Genomic DNA, 23737 nt, shown 5'->3' on the forward strand with positions numbered 1-23737 from the left:
AGCACTAAACTGGGTTTCCAGCTCATGGATACCTTAACCATTTCAGCAATGGAAACCATATATTTGTCTTCTCTATCCCATTACTGTGGACAAAAACATCAAGCTCTAATAAAGCTGAGGCCCTAAAAGAAGTCACCTACATATGTGGAGGATAATGATCCAAAAAAGGGCCTTTTTTCCCCACTTACCTTCTCAGAAGGCTGAGTGCCGTCCCTCCACAGAGGACATGGCAAGTGAAATAACTGGGGTCCTTCAAGTTGTAGCCTCACTGTGCCAGATTCTGGCCAGAAGTTGCTGTGCTAGGCAATGCAGGCAGGTGGGCATCAGGGCAGCCATCCTCTCATCTCTCTCACAACAATGCCATATAAAGCTAGGGATAATTTAAAAGGCTCCTGTCACCCCCCTGCCCCCAGTATTGGAGAGTAAGCTAACCACCCTTCTCAGATGAGAGCTCAGTCACTGGAGGCACAGGGTCAAAACCATTCTGTGCCTAGGGTCTCCAAGACTGTAGATCTAACAAGTGAAAATAAGGGGCTCAGGCACCCTGGCCCCAGGGGCCATCCAAGATATGGGGGAATCTGGCCTTCTTTGTCAGTAACTGGCTGACACCCTCTGGGTGTATTCCATGATCAATGAGCTTAGCTATTTGAAAGGTCAACCAAGTCAATTCTGTATATGGCAGCTTGGGACCTCTGAAGACCAGAGGAGTCCTTTCTGTGAACATGAGGCTCAGATACCCTAAAGGACAGAAATCTCTATTAGTTTCCAAAGTTATTTGGGACTCCTGATTCCTGCCAAGGTGGCAGACAGCACAAGACACTGATCCCCTTGCCCAGAAACTTCTCTGAAGAAACTACAGAGAGAAATATGAGTTCCAGAAAACTAGCACAGTGATGAAGACCCATGGGGAGTTGGAAGATGGTCGTTAACTGGCCTGAGTTTTGAGTGGTGGATGGCTGGAGGCAGCAAATACAGGAGAGGTTGGAGATTTAAGTTCTGGCTGTTACCTCTCCCCCATGTTGCCTTGTCTGCCCCCTCACTGCAGAAATCATCCAAACCACTGGTCCAGGTGTTTGGGGGGAGGGCTAGTATCAGGGTGTCAAGAACCCTGCTGAGGAGAGGAAATGAGCAGCCAGAGGAGTGATTGCTCCTCCACTGTCCCCCTCCAGACAAAGGCGGATGGTACCACTTGGGAAATGACCCCCCTCTTAGAGTTTAAAGATGAAACTCTACCAGCAGAATTGTCAGGTAATGTGATCATAGATGCAAGTGAGAGCATGGTGCTGGGACTGTCCACCATCTGGCCCATCTCCCTGCACATCCTTTTATCCCTTGGACTCCAGGTGATTAACCAGAGTCAAGTCTGGCTTTCAGCATTCCATGAATACAGTTACCAGCCAGAACAGCTGCCACGTCAGGGTAATGTATACACCAGAGCAGTATAACTACCTCCAGTGAAAAATAAACTGGATGTATTAGTTATCTATGGGCTTCCCAGGTGGTGCAGTGGTAAAGAATCTGCCTGCCAATGCAGTAGATGAGGGTTTGATTCCTGGGTCAGGAAGATCCCCTGGAGAAGGAAATGGCAACCCAGTCCAGTATTCTTGTCTGGAAAATTCTATGGGCAGGAGAGCCTAGTGGACTACAATCCATAGGGTCACAAAGAGTCAAATGTGACTGAGAATACTCGCACATTCATTACCTATTGCTGTATAACAAATCACTGCCAAACTTCGCTTAAAACAACAAATGTTTATTTTCTCAGTTTCCGAGGGTCAGGGATCTGGGAACAGCTTAGCCACGTAGTTTTGGCTAAGGGTCTTTTCTGAGGTTTCAGTCATGTTCAGCCAGGATTGAAGTTGGCTAAAGGGATGACTTGGCTGAAGGACCCACTTCTAATGTGGCCCACACAGAGCTGTTAGTGGGAGGCTTCCCCACATAAGCCTCTCCAATCAGGTTTCTCGGGACATGTGGTCACAGCAGACAGGCAAGAGATTGTGACCATGACAGAACTGCAATGTCTACTATAACTTAAGCTCTGAAATGGCATACAATTTGTGTTGTATTTTCTTGGTCACATAGGTCAACCCTAGTACAACATAGAGGAGAACCACACAGGATGTGAGTACCAGGAGGCAGAGATCACTGGGGGCTATGTCAGAAACTGGCTACCACACAGGGTGATACACAGTATCTGAAGCAGAAGTACTGGGACAGACGGATGAAGACTATTTTAAATAACTAAAATAAGAAAAAATAGAAAACAGGAACAAGAAATATAAAAAGGACTCAAAATATTAGGTATGAGTATGATAGAAAAGAAATAGAAAAATACTATAAATGGAGAAGATGAAATAAGCTATCAGAAGTTTTAACATAACAGTACAAAAAATATTTAGAACACAGGGACCCTCAATGGATTTTTTTTAAAGGTTCAACAGTATACACAAAGTTTAGGGATGCTGATGAGAATGAAAGTATGAAGAAAAAGAATAATAAAAGCTCAAAGAAAGCTGGGATAGACATCCTAAAGCTAACAAAATTTTAGATCATGAAAGACAGAGAAGGATATATACTCATTGGCAAAGAATATATGTCTACCATAAACACATTCTTGTAAGGAGACCTGAACAATACATTTTTAAGCTTGGCATATAATTTCAAGTATATGACACACATTCCTATATAACCTTTCACTTAACAAATGGAGAAGACTCCTTTTATGCTTACAATTAATTACAAAAATGGACCATGTGAGGGCACAATGAAAGCCTCAATGAATTCAAAAGTACCAATATTAACCATGTTCTCTGAACACAATGCAATAAAATTAGCAGTGTACTAAGGTGCTTCAGTCATGTCCGGCTCTGTGCAACCCTATGGACCATAGCTTGCCAGGCTCCTCTTTCCATAGGATTCTCCCAGCAAGAATACTGGAATGGGTTGCCATGCCCTCCTCCAGGAGATCCTCCCGACCCAGGGATCTAACCCCAGTCTCCTGTGTCCCCTGCATTGGCAAGCAGCTGCTTTATCACTAGTGCTATCTAGGAAGCCCTAAAATTAGCAATAATGAAAAGCTATTTCTTGCACACACACAAAAAAGGCTCGAGGAGTTCTCTGGTAACCTAGTGGTTAAGATTCTGGGCTTTCACTACCATGGACCAGGTTCAGTCCCTGGTAGAGGAACTGACATCCCACATGGATGGCCAAAAAAAAAAAAGACCCCCATTTTTGAAAACTATCATTACTAAATAACCCCTGGGTGAAATAAGAAATCATAAGGGAGTTTTAGGAATATTTAGAACTTAATAAAAACACTACATGCAAAATCTCTGGGACACAGCAAAATCAGTTATTAAAAGAAAATATACAGCTTTAAGTACATTCATCAGGAGAGAAGAAAGTTTGAAAAATAAATAGATGATTCAAAGCATTCAAATAAAAAAGGTGGAGAAAGAGCAAAGGAACAAACCCCATGACTCCATGACTCATGAAGGAAATACTGTAAGGAAGGAAATAAATGCCAAAGGTAGTTTTTAAAGTAATGATAAAGAATAGCAAAATGAAAAACTGGTTCTTTGAAAATATTGATAGGCTTCTGCCAAGACTGCTTTAAAAGAATGCAAAATACAGAACAAAAAAGGGAAACTAGACACAAAAAGGCTAAGTATGGTAGGTTAATACATTGTAAAACCTAGATGGAAGGCTTAAGTTTCTGGAAAAATTAAAATGTGCTCAAATTGATACAAAAAGAAATTGAAAACTTGTAACAAGTTTTAAGAAAAATTGAAATGATAAAGATACTCTATCTCCTTCTAACAAAAGCTTCAAGCACAGACCCAGATGGTTTTACAGATACAGTTTATCAAACTTTCAAGGAACTGTTAATTCCCAAATATACAAATTGGTCCAGAAAATAGGAAAAAAGCAAAAGCTGTCCAGCTCATTTTTTGAGGCTAGTATAGTCTTCATTCTAAAACCAGATAAAGAAGATACAACACAATACAGACCTATTTCATTTATGAATATAGATGTAAAAATTATAGTAAAATATTAGCTACTTGAGTTCGACAGTGTATGTTTTTTAAAAAAGTCATAACTAGGGCTTATCCAGGCAGCTTCCCTGGTGGCTCAGATAGTAAAGAATCTGCCTGCAATGCAGGAGACCTGGGTTTGATTCCTGGGTCAGAACGATCCCCTGGAGAAGGGAATGGCTACCCACTCCAGTATTCTTGCTTGGAGAATAGAATGGGAAAGACTAGAAATCTCTTCAAGAACAAAGGAACATTTCATGCCAAGCTGGGCACAATAAAGACATTTCATGCTCTTTGCTGGGAAGATTTTATGATGTGTCAGTTATGTATTGGTATCAAATTACTCCCAAACTTAAAACAATAAACATTATCTAAGTTTCAGTGGGTAAGAATTCTGGAAGTGGCTTAGCTGTGTTATGGCCTTGAATATCTCATGAGGTTGCAGTCAGAATGTGGAAGGCGGCTGCAGTTATCTGAAGGCTTGACTCCACTTCTAAGAAGGCCCGCTCACATAGCTGTTAGCAGGAGGCCTCAGTTCTTCCATAGGGCTGCTGCCTGATCTACCGGCTACCATCCCACAGAGAAAGCAGTCTGTGTGAGAGCAGGAAGCCTAAGTGCCTTTTATGACCTAGTCTTGGAAGTGACAGGCTCATTCTGTGCAGTACAAGTGACTCACTAAGTCCAGCCCACCCTCAAGGGCAAGGGAACTAGGCTCCAATTCCTGATGGGGGCACTATCATAGAGTTTATGAACATACCTTAAAACCTCCACAGGTAATATATTATTTTGCCCCAAATCTATTACTACAGTTATTCCCAACAAAACTTCCAGTTGTTTTTGTTTGTTTTTGGCTGTGTGGTGCAACTTGTGTGATCTTAGTTCTCCGACCAGGGATCGAACCTGGGCCCCATGAATGAAAGCATAGAGTCTTAACCAATGGACTGCCAGGGAATTCTCACAGATGGATCTTAAAAACATAATGCTGGTTGAAAAAGAAAGTTTTAAAAAATAACACTACCATTTACTTTAATCAAAAATATACACAAAATACCGATTTTATATGAAATCACACCAAGAGATACACATAAAACTCAATAACATAGTTAACTGTGGGAAGGAAAGAATGATAGTTGGGTGCAGGAATAAAATAAGTAAAACAAGAGACTGCATAGAACGACTATAATGATGTGTCACAAGCTGTAGAATGTGATCAGAGCTCAGACACTTTGAGAGGTAAATAAGTACCTCTCTTTTTGCATGGAGGCTCAGATTCTCAGAGGGCTAAAACTAGTACATGTGTGGACAATGTGAAATCTCTTCATGTCTATCCTAGGTGTAGGAAGTCTGGATATGGTAAAAGTCAGACAAGTCCATTTTGTGGATGCAGGGGCTTCCCTAGTGGTTCAGACAGGAAAGAGTCTGCCTACGATGTGGGAGACCCCAGGTTTGATCCCTGGGTCAGGAAGATCCCCTGGAAAATGGAATGGCAGGGCAGTGGGGCTGATCTCAAAAATATATCTAGAATTTTTGGGGTCAGTTTCTGTCTTGGCAATAGGTCATCTTCATCAACATTATAGATCCACTATGAGACAGTAGAGCCCAGATGCCAGTCATTGACTCATCTGTGATTTCCTATGGAAGTTTGTCTTGGTGCAATCTCCTCAAGAAACAGGAATTATAGTGGGCACGATCTACTGCAGAAAACCTCTGAGTCCTTTGGCTGTGGTTTTTCAATGGATCTGAAGTAGGCATGATAGACTTTAGATGGACTGAGCCATAAGACACTTCAGCTCTTCTCATTCTTTTGCAACAAGCTTCACATCCCCTCCTGCTCCTTGCTCAACCAATCAGTGAAAGCTGTAGCTATGTGCCTGTTTCTGCCCATACTGGTCATGAGTTTTTCTCCTCCTGCCCTGTGTATGGATGCTCATCTCTGAAACTATTGTCTGAGGAAATGTTGTGAACCACCTCTGCCCTCCCCAACTCTTAATACAGGCACCTCTCATTTTAATTGTGCTTTGCTTTATTGTGCTTTACAGATGTCGTGAGTCTTTTTCTTTTTTTAATTCTTTTCCAGTATAGTTTATTGTGCTTAGTCACTCAGTCATGTCTGACTCTTTGCAACCCCATGGACTGGGGCCCACCAGGTTCTTCTGTCCATGGCGACTCTCCAGGGAAGAATACTAGAGTGGGTTGACATGCCCTCGTCCAGGGTGTCTTCCCAACCCAGGGATTGAATCCAGGTCTCATGCATTGTAGACAGATTCTTTACCATCTGAACCACCAGGGAAGCCCCAAATTACTGAAGTGGGTAGCTTATCCCTTCTCCAGGGGATCTTCTCAACCAAGGAATTGAACCGGCATCTCCTGCTTTGCAGGTGGATTCTTTACCAGTCCAGTTACCAGGGAAGTGTTGCAAACCACTTCTGACTTCCCCCCAACTCTTAGTACAGGCATCCCTCATTTTAATTGTGCTTTACTTTATTGTGCTTTACAGATATTGTGAGTTTTTTTCTTTATTCAATTCATTTCCATTATAGTTTATTACAAAATATTGAATATAGTTCCTTGTGCTATATAGTAGGTCATTGTTGTTTATCTATTTTATGTGTGGTAATGTGCATCTGTTAATCCCATATTCCCAAATAACCCCTCCTACTTTGGTAGGCATTAAGTTTGTTTTCTGTGTTTTCTGTATCATGGGTTTTGTTTTTTCTTTTTAACAAATTGAAGGTTTGTGGGCAACCCAGCATTCAGCAAGTCTGTTAACACCATTTTTGCAATAGCATTTGCTCACTGCCTATTTCTGTGTCACATTACAGTAATTTTTGCAATATTTCAAACTTTTTCATTATTATTGTATTTGTTATGATGATCTATGATCAATGATCTTTGATGTTACCAATAATCTGTGACTCTAGGATGGCAAGCTTAAATGACAAATGTGTGTTCAAACTGCCCTACTTTCTGTCCCTCTCCCTTTCCTCAGACCTCTCTTTCCCTGAGACATAATAATATTGAAATCATGCCACTTGATAAACCTACAATTGCCTCAAAGTGTTTAAGTGACAGGAAGAGTCTCTCACTTCAAATCAAAATCTAGAAATGATTACACTTAGTTAGGAAGGCACATCAGAAGTTGAGGCAGGCTGAAATCTAGACCTCTTGTAACCAGTTACTGAAGTTGTGAGTGCAAAGGGAAAGTTCTTGGAAAAAAATCAAAAGTGATGCTCCAGTGAACACATAAATGATAAGAGAAACAACCTGACTGCTGATATGGAGAAGGTTTTAGTGGTTTGGAAAGAGGATCAAACCACCCACAACATTCCCTTAAGCCAGAGCAAGGCTGTAACTCTCTTCAGTCCTGTGAAGCCTAAGAGAGGTGAAGGAAGCTGCAGAAGAAAAGTCTGAATCTAGCAGAGGTTGGATCATGAGTGTTAACAAACACTGTCTCCAGAACATAAAAGTGCAAGTTGAAGTAACAAGTGCTAATGTAGAAGCGGCAGCAACTTATCCAGATCTAGTTAAAATAACTAATAAATGTGGCTACACCAAACAACAGATTTCCACTGTAGATGCAACAGCTTTATATCAAAAGAAGATGCCACCTAGTACTTTCATAGTTAAAGAGAATTCAATGACTGACTTGAAGGTTTCTAAGGACAAGCTGGCTCTCTTTTAGGGGCTGATGCAACTGGTAACTTTAAGGAAGAAGACAGTGCTCATTGAGCATTCTGAAAAATCCCAGGGCTCTTAGGAATTAGGGTAAATCTATTCTAACAGTCCTCTGTAAGGGGGCTTCCCTGGTGCCTCAGACAGTAAAGAATCTGCCTACAGTGCAAGGGACCTGGGTTCAACGCATAGGTTGAGAAGATCCCCTGGAGAAGTAATGACAACCCACTCCAGTATTCTTGACTGGAGAATCCCATGGACAGAGGAGACTGGCAGGCTAGTCCATCAGATTACAAAGAGTCAGACACAACTGAGCGACTAATAACACTTTCACTTCTTCACCATACTGTATCCCAAAAGTTAACAAATCTAGTCTGTATTTGGGGTGCTGATCCTTAACAGGCTGGACGAGTCCATTCTATGGATGACATATTTCAAGTCTCTGAGGGCAACTAACCCATTCTTCCTTGATGGGGAGCTCAGAAACTAAAAGTCTGTCAAATCCATTCATTGTAAAAGTAGCTCAGACACTCAGAAGGCCGACAAGAACAAACTGGGCAGTGGGCTCAGACACTCTGTCCCTTACCTATTGTGAAAGTCCTCTGTGTGGATCAAGGATCAGCAACTCTGAGTGACAGCAGAAATCATTCTGTTGGATCGGGATTTACTCCTTTTGAAGATTGAAGCATCCTCTTTTGTAGAAGTCACCTCAGGTGGTCTATTGATGGGGAATTCGAGAAACTGGCTTCAGGAAGCTGTCAGGTAAGGATAAGGGCTGAGATTATAAATGAGAAGAAACAATGCCAGGGGAAAGAGTCGCACGCGTAACAGGTGGCTAGATGTTGGGCACAGAGGAGGAAACGGAGGGATCAGGGTCAGGGTCTAATAAACGAAGGAATGTCTGATGTTAAGAACTGTGAATGGTGATGACGTCAGGGTCAGTGGGGAGAGAAAACTTCGGGCCCTCGAGGGGGTATGAGCTCGGAGGACTAAAAGGTTAAAGGGTATCAGAGGACTAATTACGTCCTCAGGAACCTAGAGAAAGACGTCAGAATCAATGAGGGAAGTGACATCAAGGGTGGTAAGGGTGATGTCAGAGACAGAAATGGGTGTGAGAGCGTAAGGGATGAAGACGGCTGGGCAGATGCTGATGTTAGGTTGCATCAACCTCACAAACCTCCCATCCTTTTCCCGAAGCGTGCTCAGCGCCTCGCTCCCTTGGAGCTGTTGTCCCTTCCTCCCGCCCCGCCTCACTGGCCTTAGCCAATAAGCGCGCACGGCGGCACGCGCGACGGAAGTTCCATGACGTGTCCACTCTGTGCCCTTTATCAGCGTCTTGCCGCGCGGCAGCCTCCCCAGTCTCGGCTCCTCCGTGGTGGCTCTCTCTTCGGAGTTCTTGTTAGTTTCCAGGTAAGTAGCGTATATTTTGCCGAGCGACTGTTCCTCGTCTCACTGACTTTGCTGCGCCGATTGAGAGCGAGGTGCGCGAGTGAGGAGTAACGGCCTCATAGGACACATAGGCTTGGGCTTCACTGGGTCGGGTGGGTTCCGTGCTTGGAGGTGACACTTTTTGGTTGGTGTGAGCCTGGCGCGCTATATTTGAGTGCAGGAAATGCCGGGAAGGGCTGGCGGCGTGGGTGGCAGCCGTGATCATGCGACAGCGGAGGCGGATGGATTGGGGGGGGGGGGGGCCTCTTTTTGCATGTGACCGCCGCCATCTTGTTCTGTGGGCGCAAAGGGACAGCAAGGGTGTTCTGGGCATGCGCAGGTGTACAAAATGACGGGCGTGGGGTAGGGGATATTGTGTGGACATGTGCGAAGGTGGCCTTCGGAAAGACTACCTCGCTGAGCCGGCTCCGGAGGTTTCTGTCTTTGTCTGTGCTTAGTTACCCCGTTTTTTTTGTTTTTTTGTTTTGCTTGTTTTGTCTTCTCTCTTTTCTGTTCTCTTCTTCATCCTTTCTCACTTCTCCAGCCTCTTCTTTCTCCCATCTCCACAGTTTCTCCTATTCTCCATATCCTCAACACAGGACTTGAATTTACTGCCATGTCTTCTGAAGAAGGGAAGCTCTTCGTGGGAGGGCTCAACTTCAACACTGATGAGCGGGCTCTGGAAGACCACTTCAGCAGCTTCGGACCTATTTCTGAGGGTGAGAAATGGGCCAGGTGCGTGATGGGGGGGATTGTGGAAGAAAGTCTGGGTCCCATGCATTTCAGGAAACAGGAGAGAAAGGTTAGAACCCTAGGCCTTACCGTTTTCCTCTCTTTGTTCCTAGGGCTAAGACTGAGAACCCAGTAAGTTGCCATTGAGTTTTAGTGGAAGGAGGGTCCATTCTTAACACTCTTTACCACTTGTCGTCTTAGCTCTTTCCCTTGTCTTTCCCAGTGGTGGTCGTCAAGGACCGGGAGACGCAGCGATCCCGGGGTTTTGGCTTCATCACCTTCACCAATCCGGAGCATGCCTCAAATGCCATGAGAGCCATGAATGGAGAGGTGAGGTCTCCTACCTGCATAGGGGCCCTGCTCCCATCTGTCACTTGGACCATTCTGTTTTTCCCTCTGTGTCTGCTTGGGGCAGCGCGGCCACCAAGCCCCGCGGTGCCCACTCACAGGAGCGTGACTGCCTTCTGTTCTAGGGGGTGGAGGGCAGCGGCAGACAGAGCCGGGCTGCCTGGGAGGCGACGACTGGTCCTGCATGAGGCCGAGAAGCCACCTGTGGATGGTTGACCTGCTCTGGGCTTAGGTAGTAGAGTCTGCAGACCTGCGGGCCTGGCCCGGAGAGGACCTCGTGAGTCTTCTGGGATGGACTCTGAAGCCTCAGACCAAGAGAGGTGTCTGTCTAGCCCTAATAGTCGGGCAGCTTAGAGGAGTGGGGAGGAGAATTCAACCTGAGTTCGGTCAAGATGTAAGTAGTAGCAGGGGAAACATGGTGGATTCAGGTAATTTTGTGGGATTCTGTAGCTCCCAGATAAAACCATTTGGGTCAAAGGAGCTTTTTCTGGAATATGGCACCCAGAACCTGGTGCCCAGCAGGAATTTCTGGGCTCTTTTGCCCACTTGCCCAGCCCACTCCTACCTCACCCCTGCTCTGTTTGACCACCAACCCATCCATCCTTGTGTCTCCCCACACCTAGTCTCTGGATGGTCGTCAGATCCGTGTAGACCACGCTGGCAAGTCAGCCCGGGGAACACGAGGGGGTGCCTTTGGGGGCTATGAACGTGGTCGTGGCTACCCTAGAGGTAAGTTACTTGGTAAGTTTGATCATGGGGTATAGAGGAGAGTTGCCTATTAGCATTCTATATCTAGACAATTACCATACAAATATTTCTTCCCTATTGTAGGTGGTGGGGACCAGGGCTATGGAAGTGGCAGGTATGACAATCGACCTGGAGCATATGGATTCGGATACGGATATGGATATGGAAGGACCAGAGACTATGGTGGCAGGTGGGTAACCAAGGGGTTAGGGTATGCTGGTGCTTCTTCCCTCTCCCTAAGAACTCATCTTAGGGATTTATCTGGTGGTCCGGTGGCTAAGACCCTGTACTCCCAATGCAGGGGGCCTGGGATCGACCCCTGGTCAGGGCACTAGACCCTACATGCCACAACTAAAAAAGATGCCACGTGCCACAAAGATCGAAAATGCCATGTGTAGCAACTAAGACCCAGCACAGCCAAATGAATGAATAAAATTTTTTTTTAATTTTAAAAACTCAGTTTCTTGCTCAAAAATTTAAAAAGCTCAGTTGCCTGAGCATACATACCTTGCTGTGGTGCTAATAGTGTTTTCAAATTGTAATGAAGTTATAAAGCAAGTATGAAGCAATATTTTGGGTTAAGTATAACATTGGCAAATAATTTGTTAGGTCATGTAATTGCAATGTGCAGTAGATGGTGACTTTTGTTTATTGTATTGTCTTGATTATGTATGGTGGTAATATTTAATATGCTATATTATACACCATATGACTGAGTTTTACTTTATATTCATGTTTAACTTATCATGGTGTTTAGTAATACTGCAGAGTATATAATACATTCCTGTGATACTACTATGTATGTTTTTTCCCAGAAGCCAGGGTGGTTATGACCGCTACTCAGGAGGAAATTACAGGGACAATTACGACAACTGAGATGAGGTATGTGCACCTAATGTGAGACTTCTGTGTCGCCATTTAAGAGACCTCTGTCCACCAGTCTTATCCTGTCCCTCTCATCTTTCCTCCTGTATGTGCATACCTCAACAGGCCCACCTGACAACCATTGCTAGGCCTCCCTTGCTTTCAGGTGCCTGTCAAGGCTTGTCTGCTTTGATGGAAGTAGGGGTTGGGGGGCCACCTGTCTTGTCTATAATCATCTACTCCTGTTGAGCATGTAAGAGATGGAGGGGTTTCCAGCCTTTCAGCATCCTTGTCAACCCCGGGAATTAAGCATGTTAGCATATTCCCTGGAGAAGGCAATGGCAACCCACTCCAGTACTCTTGCCTGGAAAATCCCATGGATGGAGGAACCTGGTAGGCTGCAGTCCATGGGGTCGCACAGAGTCGGACACGACTGAAGTGACTTAGCAGCAGCAGCATATTCCCAACATCACAATTCTCCCCCTTCTTACTGTTCTCAGAAACACAACGAATAATCTGATCCAGGACCAGGACCACCTCTCCAAATGACTGTATTTATAAAGACTTTTGGAGCTGCACTGAAACATCTGTTATAGTTAAACCAACCTGGTTTTTTTTTTCTTAATGAATTGAGTTCCCAAGGTACCTTATTAAAGATCTTTCAGAAAGCTCCATGTTTGTTTTGTTTTGTTTTAAAAATTTTCTCCCATTTAAAGACAAAATCTGAAGATATTTGTAGAGTATTTCTTCCTTTTTTTACCAGTTTTTTTTTTTTTAAGTTCCAGCTCTTAGGGTTATTCTGACAAGAAATGTTTGGTGAGATTCTTTCACTAATATGCGTCCAGAAACATTTTAAAAACCTGTACACATGTTGAATCCTGAATAGGAAGCAGTTTCCAACTGTAAGAAACAAAGAGCATGATAACTTATACGTGTTTTTTACTCAAGATCTCTGCCTTGATTATATAGAAGTTTCTAAGAAATACTTGTGTATGTCATTTTTTTTAAACTGGAAGAAAAAAATTCTGTTGTTTCATGTAGTGTTTAGGATGTCCTTCACTGAGTTGATTAAAAAGATGAAACCTGAAAACAAATCGATATTGAAGTGTTTTTTTCTTGCTCAAATTAAGGTATAGAGCCTTACTACAAATTAAAAATAGGGGAAGGCCAAGAGGGGGACTTTGAGAAAAGGATACAGCTAGATGGGCAGGGGCTGCCAAAAGGGTAGAGACCTTGAGTTCAAAGTTTAGTTGGGTTTGGGATTTCTTTGGGTATACATACATCAGGCCTGTGGGAAGGGTGGGGAATCAGCGAAATTCCCTTGTGGCTGGAATTGGGCTTCCTGACGTGGTCTCTTGGTCCCATTGTGATAATCTCAGTGTCAGCTTTGTGAAGTCTGCTGGAGTTTTGATCTCCCTGTCTCCTCCGAGCATCTTGGGTGCCTTCCTTAGGAGATTGTACTGAGAATGTAAGCATCTGGTGGGGTATGGGAGACTAAATCCTGTCATAAATAGTGGTGCCAGCTGCTCCTCCTGAAATAATGGGGGTGGATGCAGGTATAGTAAACTCATCTTGTGAGATAGGACAAGCCTGATTTGAAAACAGGATTCTAGGAGCACAGCCTCTGGATTCTGATTCCAGGGTTCAAACCCAGGCTCTTTCCACTAATAAGTGGAATAATTCCAATAATCGGTGGTGTTAATAAACAGCAATCCAAGCTGCCACCACATGGGTCACTGTACTGTGAAAAATTGCAGTACTGATGACCTGTGTCCTCTACCTCAGCCATGAATTTGTTTTGCCAGGTGGATGGAGACTTGGGAACTTCTGAGACCTGTCTGGACCAGATAAAGGGGGCCTTACAGCTACTCCTTACCAGTTGAGTACTAGGCATTCTGTGCTGGGCTCCAGGAAGTTAAGGCAGTGGAATCTGGTGGGAGGCCCACTGTTATTGCCTAGGGTGGGGAGCACTTCTGCACCTTATGTCTCAGGAAGTACAGTGTCTTCCCAATGTGGCCTGAGACAGGGTCTGGTAACCACAAAATTTCTACAACAAAATGATCCCCTAAGTGACAAAAACTATAAATAGCCTTTCCTGAGGTGCTGTGTAGGAATGTTGGACTTCCCAGGTGGCCCTGGGTTGGGAAGATCCCCTTAAGGAAATGGCTACCCACTCCAGTATTTCCTGGAGAATCATGGACAGAGGAGTCAGGCAGGCTACAGACCATAGGGTCTCAAAGAATCAGACACAACTGAGCATAAATTTGAGGTAATCCAGTCTTGCCCAGCCTCTGGTTTACTTGCTCTAAGGAAAGGGGCCTAGGAGACAGTTTTCTTTGACACTGCATCACTCATCAATACAGTTTATAGATGTGAGACTCAAAACCCTTATTAAAAGCTTATTAGTCTTCAGTTTGACCAGAATCTCACTACTGTGCATGTTTCCTAAGAACCCACTGAGACTTGAACTCACATTTAAAGGTGCTTTGAGAACCTGTGTCCCCAAACCTGTGAAGACCAGACCCTTGGTCTACAAGTATTTGTATTTTCAAGCCCTGGATCTTGCCTACCCTCCCCATGAATTTGACAAACATTTTCATAGACATCCCACCCCCTGCCCACTTTGAAGTCCAGAAGAAATCCCAAACCTTTCCCCCTCACCCCACATGGAAGTCACTGACCCTGCCTCCTAGCTTAGTTTTATGTGCTTCAGGTTCTATGTCTGCAAAGTGGGAATAATACTATCGACCTCACTGAGTGGTACTGGAGGTGGCATACTTAGAGAAGGGTAGGTCTGTGGTAATAACCCTACACCTTCCCTACATTCTGGTTTTGGGGGTGTAAGAAACTCAAAACACCTTTTTCAGGGACTTCCCTGGTAGTCCAGAGGCTAAGACTCACGGTGCCTGTGTTCCATCCCTGGTCAGTTCAGTTCATTCGTGTCCGACTCTGCAACCCCATGGACTGCAGAACACCAGGCTGCCCTGTCCATCACCAACTCCCAGAGTTTACTCACACTCATGTCCATTGAGTCGGTGATGCCATCCAACCATCTCATCCACTGTTATCCCCTTCTCCTGCCCTCAATCTTTCCCAGCATCAGGGTCTTTTCAGATGAGTCAGCTCTTTGCATCATGTAGCCAAAGTATTGGAGTTTCAGCTTCAACATCAGTCCTTCCAATGAACACCCAGGACTGATCGCATTTAGGATGGACTGGCTGGATCTCCTTGCAGTCCAAGGGACTCTGGAGAGTCTTCTCCAACACCACAGTTCAAAAGCATCGATTCTTCAGCACTCAGCTTTCTTTAGAGTCCAACTCTCACATCCATACATGACCACTTAAAAAACCATAGCTTTGACTAGATGGACCTTCGTTGGCAAAGTAATGTCTCTGCCTTTTAATATGCTGTCTAGGTTGGTCATAACTTTGCTTCCAAGGAGTAAGTGTATTTTAATTTCATGGCTGCAGTCACCATCTGCAGTGATTTTGGAGCGCCCCAAAATAAAAGCCTACCACTGTTTCCACTGTTTCCCCATCTATTTGCCATGAAGTAATGGGACCACATGCCATGATTTTAGTTTTCTGAATGTTGAGCTTTAAGCCAACTTTTTCACTCTCCTTTCACTTTCATCAAGAGGTTCTTTAGTTCTTCACTTTCTGCCATAAGGGTGGTGTCATCTGCATATCTGAGGTTATTGGTATTTCTCCCGGCAATCTTGATTCCAGTTTGTGCTTCATCCAGCCCAGCGTTTCTCATGATGTACTCTGCATATAAGTTAAATAAGCAGGGTGACTATATACAGCTTTGACGTACTCCTTTCCCGATTTGGAAACAGTCTGTTCTTCCATGTCCAGTTCTAACTGTTGCTTCCTGACCTGCATACAGATTTCTCAAGAGGCAGGTCAGGTGGTCTGGTATTCCCATCTCTTTCAGAATTTTCCAGTTTGTTGTGATCCACACAGTCAAAGGCTTTGGCATAGTCAATAAAGCAGAAATAGATGTTTTTCTGGAACTCTCTTGCTTTTTCAATGATCCAGCAGATGTTGGCAATTTGATCTCTGGTTCTTCTGCCTTTTCTAAATCCAGCTTGAACATCTGGAAGTTCATGGTTCACATATTGTTGAAGCCTGGCTTGGAGAATTTTTAGCATTATTAGCATGTGAGATGAGGGCAAGTGTGCGGTAGTTTGAACATTCTTCGGCATTGCCTTTCTTAGGGATTGGAATGAAAACTGAACTTTTCCAGTCCTGTGACCACTGCTGAATTTTCCAAATTTGCTGGCATATTGAGTGCAGCACTTTCACAGCATCATCTTTTAGGATTTGAAATAGCTCAACTGGATTTTCATCACCTCCACTAGCTTTATTCATAGTGATGCTTCCTAAGGCCCACTTCACTTCACATTCCAGGATGTCTGGCTTTAGGTGAGTGATCACACCAACGTGATTATCTGGGTACTAAAGATCTTTTTTGTCTGTGTATTCTTGCCACCTCTTCTTAATCTCTTCTGCTTCTGTTAGGCCCATACCATTTCTGCCCTTTATTGAGCCCATCTTTGCATGAAATGTTCCCTTGGTATCTCTAATTTTCTTGAAGAGATCTCTAGTCTTTCCCATTCTATTGTTTTACTCTATTTCTTTGCACTGATCACTGAGGAAGGCTTTCTTATCTCTCCTTGCTATTCTTTGGAACTCTGCATTCAAATGGGTATATCTCATTTGAATCCACATGCAGCAACTAAAGATTCCACATGCTGCAAGTAACACCTGGGGCAGTCAAATATTTTTTAAAAGGTTTTTAAAATAAGTTGCTGTAAATACTTAAGATATGTTAGAAAGCATATTGATTGGATAATTGGGCAATGTTCCTCCCTCCTGCTTTTAGAGACAAAACAGGCACAGTTCCTGCATATCTGCATTCCTCTTCTACCTCCTGCACGTTACCAGGCTAACAAGCCATGATCCCTTATAATCAAAGTGCACGGAGATCTGAAAAACCAGAAGCTTTTTTTTTTTCAAGATTTGTGACAATAACTGAAGTTTTTCATAATCTTTGTTTTCCCCATTCAGTGTGAATATGCATACAATATACTGCAGAAATACTAGCGTTTGGTTATGGAGAACTACACTAGAGTATATGGGATGTGGATTTTAACATATCAATGAAAGCACAAACTTAAGGCTTTTAAAATTGAAAACAGTCTGTAGCATGTTCTGCATAAACATTTCTAATATGCTGTTGTAAATTCAATTTTAAGCTTCCTTAAAGTAAAACTGAGGAAGTTTTCTTTACTCTTTCTACTTAATAGTTGTTCAAGCACACAACTTGCAGTCTCTATTTTAAACTTTGCATTTAAAAAGTACATTTTGCATTAAAAAAGTACATTTTGGAGAGGGGGGAATACAGTCCAGCCATTTGTCTTATTTAAGTCGAAGAAAGTTTTAATTAATTAAATGTGCAAAATGCCCTGATGTTTCCTAGCTTGTTGTATTTTAACAGAGACTGTTGGCTTCAAACCACTCAAATGCTTATGGAACCTTCAGTTTAGAAAATGCAGTGTGTTTAAAATTGTGGAAACTGGGTGATAGGTACGTGGAAGTACATTAAATCAATGCATTGTGAGTTTGAGATTTTCCATAATAAAAAGTTCAAAAGAAAACTGAGTGGTGTGGTTTGTAAGACCTTCACATTGGTGTGGGAAGTGGATGACTTATAGTCATCTGTTTAGTCAGCTATTTTCTGTTGGCCTGCCCTGTTCCCCAAAGCCTTCTGAATAGTTACAGTCATCTCTGTTCCAAGGGCCTCAAGAAACCCTGAAATGCTAGCTTCTGTTTCTTTACATTTGACATTAATATTTTCCAGATACCGGTCCTAGGGAGTTCCCTGGCAGTCCAGTGGTTAGGACTCTTCAGTTCCACTGCAGGGGGCACGGGTTTGATCCCTCATTGAAGAACTAAGATCCTGCATGCCATGCAGCATAGCCAAAAAACAAAAGCAAAAAACACAAGGGGTCCTAGAACCCCTTCCTGCTCCCCTTCCCCAATCCCAGCTCTCAGGACCCCTCTGGCTTCTCCAGGTAGGTGGACCATTCCTTTGCCTAGCACCACATGTTCTTCCTTCTTTCGAAACCCAGGACCTCTTAGAAACCTGTCTTCTCAGTGGTAAGATGGGGATTATCCCCAATGAATGAGTCCAGACATGGGAAACACCTACCAGTGTCTGGTAGTTAGGTATAGTCAGTAAATTTTGGCAAGTGTTTATTATGTGTGCCAGATACTAATTGTAGGAACACAGCAACAGCTATGACAAATTTCTTTGCTTAGGAATCACATATTGGGTTCTATGGATAATAAAGTAGTAAATTGGTATGTGATGTAATGTTAGAAAGTGGCAAGTGTTGAGAATAAAGCAGAGGGAATGAAGAGTGATGGGGTCTTACACAAGATGGTTTAGGGAAGGTGACTCAGAGGAAGTGACCTTACACTAGGGATGAAATTGGAGAATGGTAGGGGAATGGTTCTGCATGGCACTCTGACTGCGTAGCATGTCTCCCCATAGGCCACGTAGGCAAGCTCATCTAAGTATTGGCAGAACGCCCTGTAATCCTCGGAACACAGAGCACAAGAGGCTACAAGGCCATTTCTCACTAACCTCCCTGTCTACCAAGGAGGCTGCCATGAGACGGTTTCTCCTCTTCCAAGGTTCTGATGAGGTATGAGGCTTTCTGTTCTTTCTCTCCCCTGATTTAAGGTTATGGAACTGCTTAGCATATGCACTAACTTCTTGGCACCACAGTGTCCTACCACTCATGCTGCAGTCATCTGGCCTCTTTTTTGTTTCTGTGTTACCCTGTACAAGGGACATGAGCTGGCATCTGTGGCTCTTCTCGCTTCTGCTATCTATGTAAGTAGCAAACATTTGAATTGAATGAGGACACATTTCCTTACCAGCCAAATATCTCAGCCTTGCCTTTTCTTGGCATCTGGAAGAGGAGAATTAGAGGCAGAAGAAAAAGCAAGCACACACAAAGGCCCTGAGGTGGGAGCTTGCTTGGTGTGTGTAAGGAAGAGCAAGAAGGTCAGTGCAGCCGTAACAGAGTGAGCAAGGGGGCAAGTGGCAGGAGGTGAGTTCTGAGAGGTGTTGGAGCCTGGTCCTGTAGGGCCGCCTTGGCCACAGGGAGGACTTTGACTTTTTCTCTGAGAGAGATGGAGCATGGGTCTGAGCAGAGCAGGGCCGTGAGCTGCCTTGGATTGTAACAGGATCCTCTGACTACTGGGAGGACAGGCTTGGGCGGAAGGAGAGCAAGGGTGGAAGCAGTGAGGAGGCCACCACAGTAGTCCAAGCCAGCAATGGTGGTGGCAGCAGTGGACGTGGAGAGGAGAGGTTAGATTCTGGATATGTTTTGAAGGTAGAACTGACAGGACTTGCTGAGAGATCAAACAAAGGGGGTGGGATGGGAGAAAGAAATTGTTATGAATCCACACTGGAGGACCTCACACAAAGTCACTTGGGAATTGGTGTTAGTGTAGTGGTTAAGAGCAAGGATTGTGGAGCCAGGTGGCCTGGGTGTAAATCCAGCTCCATCGCTTACTGACTATGCTGTCTTGGGCAGGTTATTTCATTTTTTGCCTCCATTTCCTGATCTGTGATATGTGATAATAATAATACCAACTTCAGAGGGTTGTTGTATAAAATATTTTATGCAGACGGTTTTCTGCATAAAATATTTGGAACAGTGTCTGGCACAAAGTGCTTGCTATCAGTAATATTAGTGTAGGATGAGTAGAAGTGTTTGCATGCACAGAAGAGCGTGTTCTAGATCTCAGGAACAATTTGTGCAATTTTAAATTGAGAAAGCCAGTGTAACTGGAGCATAACCAGATAAGAGTAAGAGCAACACAGGATGAAGTTGGGGAGAAGGCCTAAGTGGTCAGCTTCGCACAGCAGTTGGAAGCTGTTGTAGATTTCATGGCTGATCTACCAGTGCAGAAGATCAGAAGAGAGACAGGAGTAGAAACTGATTTGGGACTTGATATGGGGGTGGGGGTAGGGGGACACAGAGAGAGGTGGAGAGGGATGGGATGCTGTTGTCAGCACTGCTGGATGGTTACCAGGGGGGTGGTGCTTTCTGGTATCCTGGATAAGAAACTTAGTCCAGTTCTACTTCCTGCCTGCTTCCAAATGCTAGCTCTAATGTTTTCTACATCTGTGGCCATGGGCAGTAAACCCACCCAAGGGTTCACTTTCCTCATCTTCAAAGTGGGGCCAAATGTTGCACCTCATTAGGGCTGTTGTGACAGTTCTATAGGATGGATGTTGTAAGAGCTTGGTAAATGCAGGCTGTCACCAAAACCAAGCAAGAATGGCTTAATATTTGAAAAGCAACCAGATGTAGGTCAGTGTATTAACAGAAAAAAAGTGGGACAAATCAATGGCTGTGCCCATGTAGCTCTATCACCTGAGATTGAGGTACCAAATCCAGGTCCTAGGCTTGCTCAGGCTGCCAGTCTGGCCCTGAATCACCACTGGGTAAAGGGAATTGAGATTGTAAGAGCAGAGTGACTCCAGTTCTAGCCCCGTAAAGTGATGTCTCCTCTGAATCAGTCACTACCTGGCCTCACTGGCTTTATCCACACATTCGTTGTCTAGAGCTTCATGTATCTGGCTGCTTTTTCATTCAGGTTCCAGCTTAACTTTTTTGGTCATTTTATTTTAAAAATTTTATTGAAATGCTGTTGATTTACAGTGTTGTGACCAGCTTAAATTTATTTCTCACTCCTTCCTCCTTCCCCCACCGCTCAGCAATGCTAACCAAAAGTGAAAAGTGAAGTTGCTCAGTCATGTCCGACTCTTTGCGACCCCATGGACTGTAGCCTACCAGGCTCCTCTGTCCATGGGATTCTCCAGGCAAGTATACTGGAGTGGGTTGCCATTTCCTTCTCTGGGAGATCTTCCTGACCCAGGGATTGAACCCAGGTCTCCAGCATTGTAGGCAGACGCTTTACCATCTGAGTCACCAGGGAACCACTAACCAAACTACTATTTTAATGATAGTAAAAACCAATTTGAAAAATGATCTTATTTATCACTTATCTTTATAGCTAGAATGGCAGCTCCACAAGAGTGGAGCCCAGTTATCTGAGTTACTGCTATCTTTCCAGTGCCTGGCACCTAGTAGGGGCTTGATAATTATTTGTTGGAAAGCTGGCTATTGCAATTTGCTGGAGGCTGCTCAAGTGGTTGGTGAGACTTTTCCCAAGTGTAGAAATCTGGTTTCTGACTCAGGCATTGGGGAGTTATCACCATTAAGCCTTTGGTGATTGTGAGAACTTTGGCTTCAGAGGCAAATATTTTCCCATCAGGAAATGGTCAAATTTAAATTATGATCTTGTGTCCCAACCCCCACTTGTCCAATTTAGGAAGAAACCTCAGGGATGAGATAAGAGAATAAGAACTCGGGGTCTACATGCCAGTTACATGTCATCTCCATGGTCTTTCTATTTCATTCTCTGGCTTTGATTCTCAGCACACTCTTCTAACCTCCCAGCCATCTAGACTTTCCCTCAAATCACGTTTCTGTTAGTTCCTGAGGATGAGGCCCAACTTCAGGTTTCATCTCAGCCTGTGTAATGAGAAGCCGGCACAACCAGTGTGGTCCAGTGCTCGCCTTTGCAGTTATAAACTCTGGGGGCCAAATAGGCAGGAGGCACATGAAGAAAGGAGTCCAAAAAATACATGGCCCCTGCTTGTTTCTGCCATTACTTAAGCTACTATTGTGATGTGGTGTTACCTTCAAGCAGCTCTGGCTTACCTGTCTTTTCTGTCCAACTGTTTTTGTTTGTTCTTTCAGCTAGGACCCTCAACTGTCACTCTGACAGTGAAATAGCCCCAGATTCTGTTAGAGTGGGTGGGACTTGTGGTCCACCCTGGACTTGAGCTTTTTTAAATGCCATGATTGTAACAAAGGTTACTCACAACCTCCAGGAGCTGCTTCTGGTGACTTGATACCCCCAGGCCCTAGATCATTCTTTTCCCACCCACTGACCTGCCTGCCATTCATGTACATAAATTCTGCCCCTTTCTCTCCAAGCTCCCAACAAACTGAAAGTGCCTTCTGTTACCAGCTTGTTCAAAACCCATTTTAAAAATTTATTTATTTATTTATGGCTGCGTTGGGTCTTCGTTGCTACACAGGTTTTCTCTAGTTGCAGCAAGTGGGGGTTACTCTCTATTTGCAGTGTGCGGGCTTCTCACTGTGGTGACTTCTCTTGTGGAGCTCAGGCTCTAGGGCATGTGGGCTCAGCAATTGTGGCACATGGGCTTATTTGCTCCACGGCACGTGGAATCTTCTCAGACCAGGGATCAAATCCATGTCCTCTGCATTGACAGGTGGATTCTTATCCACTATACCACCAGGGAAGCCCCTCAAAACCAATTTTTAATCTAGTGCATGCATGCTCAGTCACTTCAGTCGTGTCTGACTCTGCAACCCTATGGACTGTAGCCTACCAGGCTCCTCTGTCCATGGAATTTTCCAGGCAAGAATACTGGAGTGGGTTGCCATGCCCTCCTCCAGGGGATCGTCCCCACTCAGGGATTGAACTCACTCCTCCTGTGTCGCGCCCAGATTCTTTACTGCTGAGCCACCAGTGAAGCCCCTTTTTATCTAGTATTAGTGTGTAAATGTTTAAAAACAAAAATTGAAAAAATGCTGAGCAGATAATGCAAGAGGTAATCAGGGTCATTCTAATTCTTGTTATTTTTGCATCAGATTTACCTCTGGCAGATGGATCTATTTATTGGGGAAAGTTTTTTAAAACAACTAACAGTAGTCAACATTTAGTGGATATATTCTCTGTTCCAGATGCTTGTCTAAGCTTTACAAATATTAACTCATTTAGTCCTCTCACTAACTCTATGAGGCAGTTTTTATTTTCAGATAAGGAGACTGAGTCACAAAGAGGTTAAGCCCAAGACCACATAGTTGTCAGAGACTGTGGCAGTGGCCAGGTTGTAATGCCTTCTGAAAATTACTGTACTACTTCCTGGAATGACAGCAAATGTTCTCACAACAGGTGTCCTTATAGACATGTTTTACACATAAATAGCTAATTTATATTTATAAGGACCCTGCCATTAGGTTGTTTTATCTAGTATCACAAATGAAGTTCTAAAATAATTTTTGAAATTTTAACATGAATTGTAAAAAAACAAGAACAAAACAATTCTGGCAGGGAGACAGTAGATCTCCATGCTATTCCTGCCTCTCCTGTGATTTCTTCCCACAGCGTTTCTACAGAAGCTGAATGGTGGGACGAAGGTGTGGAGTTCTGTCCAGGGAGGGTCAAGGAGAATAGAAAGGCATTGGTTGTATCATTCTTTATGGCAAAAAAAAAGAACTGGCAATTACAGTTGTTCATCAGGGGTGTCTGTGGGGGATGGGTTCCAGGACCTGCCATGGATAATAAAATCCATAGATGCTCAAGTCCCATAATTGGTCCTCTGTATCCATAGTTATGCATCTATGGATTCAACCAAGCATAGATGATGTAATACTGTAATATTTCTTGAAAAAAAAAAACCCACATATAAGTGGGTCCACACAGTTCAAACCTGTGTTGTTCAAGGGCCAACTGTAAACCTGGCCACAAATAGTGGTCTGGTGCAACAAAATGTCACCCTTGGGCTTTGGGTTTCCTCGGCTGTAAAATAGGGATAGTAAAGGGACCCACAACATTCAGTTATTAGGATTAAGTGGATTAATACATATAAATCACCTTAAACAGTATCTAGCATGTTGTCCAATAAATGTTAGTGGTTACATGTTTATGCAGCAAAATAGTTTATTCTTTAGCAATCATGAAACAAAATGGTGTTCAACATCCTGAAAAGACCACCCATAGCTTAGT

The 23737-nt window shown here is 43.8% G+C and overlaps 1 protein-coding gene and 1 long non-coding RNA gene across 5 annotated transcripts; one reads left to right on the plus strand and one right to left on the minus strand.

Moving 5' to 3' along the window:
* Nucleotides 1-233: 233 nt before the first annotated feature.
* Nucleotides 234-9004, minus strand: LOC122434509. The gene is made up of 3 exons (XR_006267388.1): nt 8884-9004; nt 8293-8461; nt 234-370 (listed from the first exon to the last, which is right to left on the minus strand). It is a non-coding gene; the product is annotated as an uncharacterized LOC122434509 (long non-coding RNA).
* RBM3 (RNA binding motif protein 3) lies at nt 8962-12497 on the plus strand. 4 transcript variants are annotated; one of them, XM_043457939.1, is made up of 7 exons: nt 8962-9116; nt 9734-9853; nt 10090-10196; nt 10838-10943; nt 11046-11151; nt 11777-11843; nt 12326-12497. In XM_043457939.1, the coding sequence occupies exons 2-6, from the start codon at nt 9751-9753 to the stop codon at nt 11835-11837; spliced, it is 483 nt and encodes a 160-aa protein (XP_043313874.1). In that variant the 5' UTR covers nt 8962-9116; nt 9734-9750; the 3' UTR covers nt 11838-11843; nt 12326-12497. The 4 variants fall into 4 exon arrangements, with proteins under 4 accessions (XP_043313874.1, XP_043313875.1, XP_043313872.1 ...); XM_043457940.1 differs by having other exon boundaries at nt 8982-9116; nt 9704-9853; XM_043457937.1 differs by having other exon boundaries at nt 8987-9116; nt 9679-9853; nt 11780-11843.
* Nucleotides 12498-23737: the final 11240 nt, after the last annotated feature.

The sequence above is a fragment of the Cervus canadensis genome, chromosome X (genome assembly GCF_019320065.1).
Source record: "Cervus canadensis isolate Bull #8, Minnesota chromosome X, ASM1932006v1, whole genome shotgun sequence".
Classification (NCBI taxonomy): Eukaryota; Metazoa; Chordata; class Mammalia; order Artiodactyla; family Cervidae; genus Cervus; species Cervus canadensis.

What these genes read in the sequence shown, in the direction of transcription:
- RBM3 (XM_043457936.1), top strand. Translation starts at nt 9,009, where the DNA reads ATGACGTGTCCACTCTGTGCCCTTTATCAGCGTCTTGCCGCGCGGCAG. An exon ending in GAGTTCTTGTTAGTTTCCAG is followed by an intron (nt 9,117 to 9,678) that starts GTAAGTAGCGTA and finishes TCACTTCTCCAG; the next exon opens with CCTCTTCTTTCTCCCATCTC. An exon ending in TGAGAGCCATGAATGGAGAG is followed by an intron (nt 10,197 to 10,837) that starts GTGAGGTCTCCT and finishes CCCCACACCTAG; the next exon opens with TCTCTGGATGGTCGTCAGAT.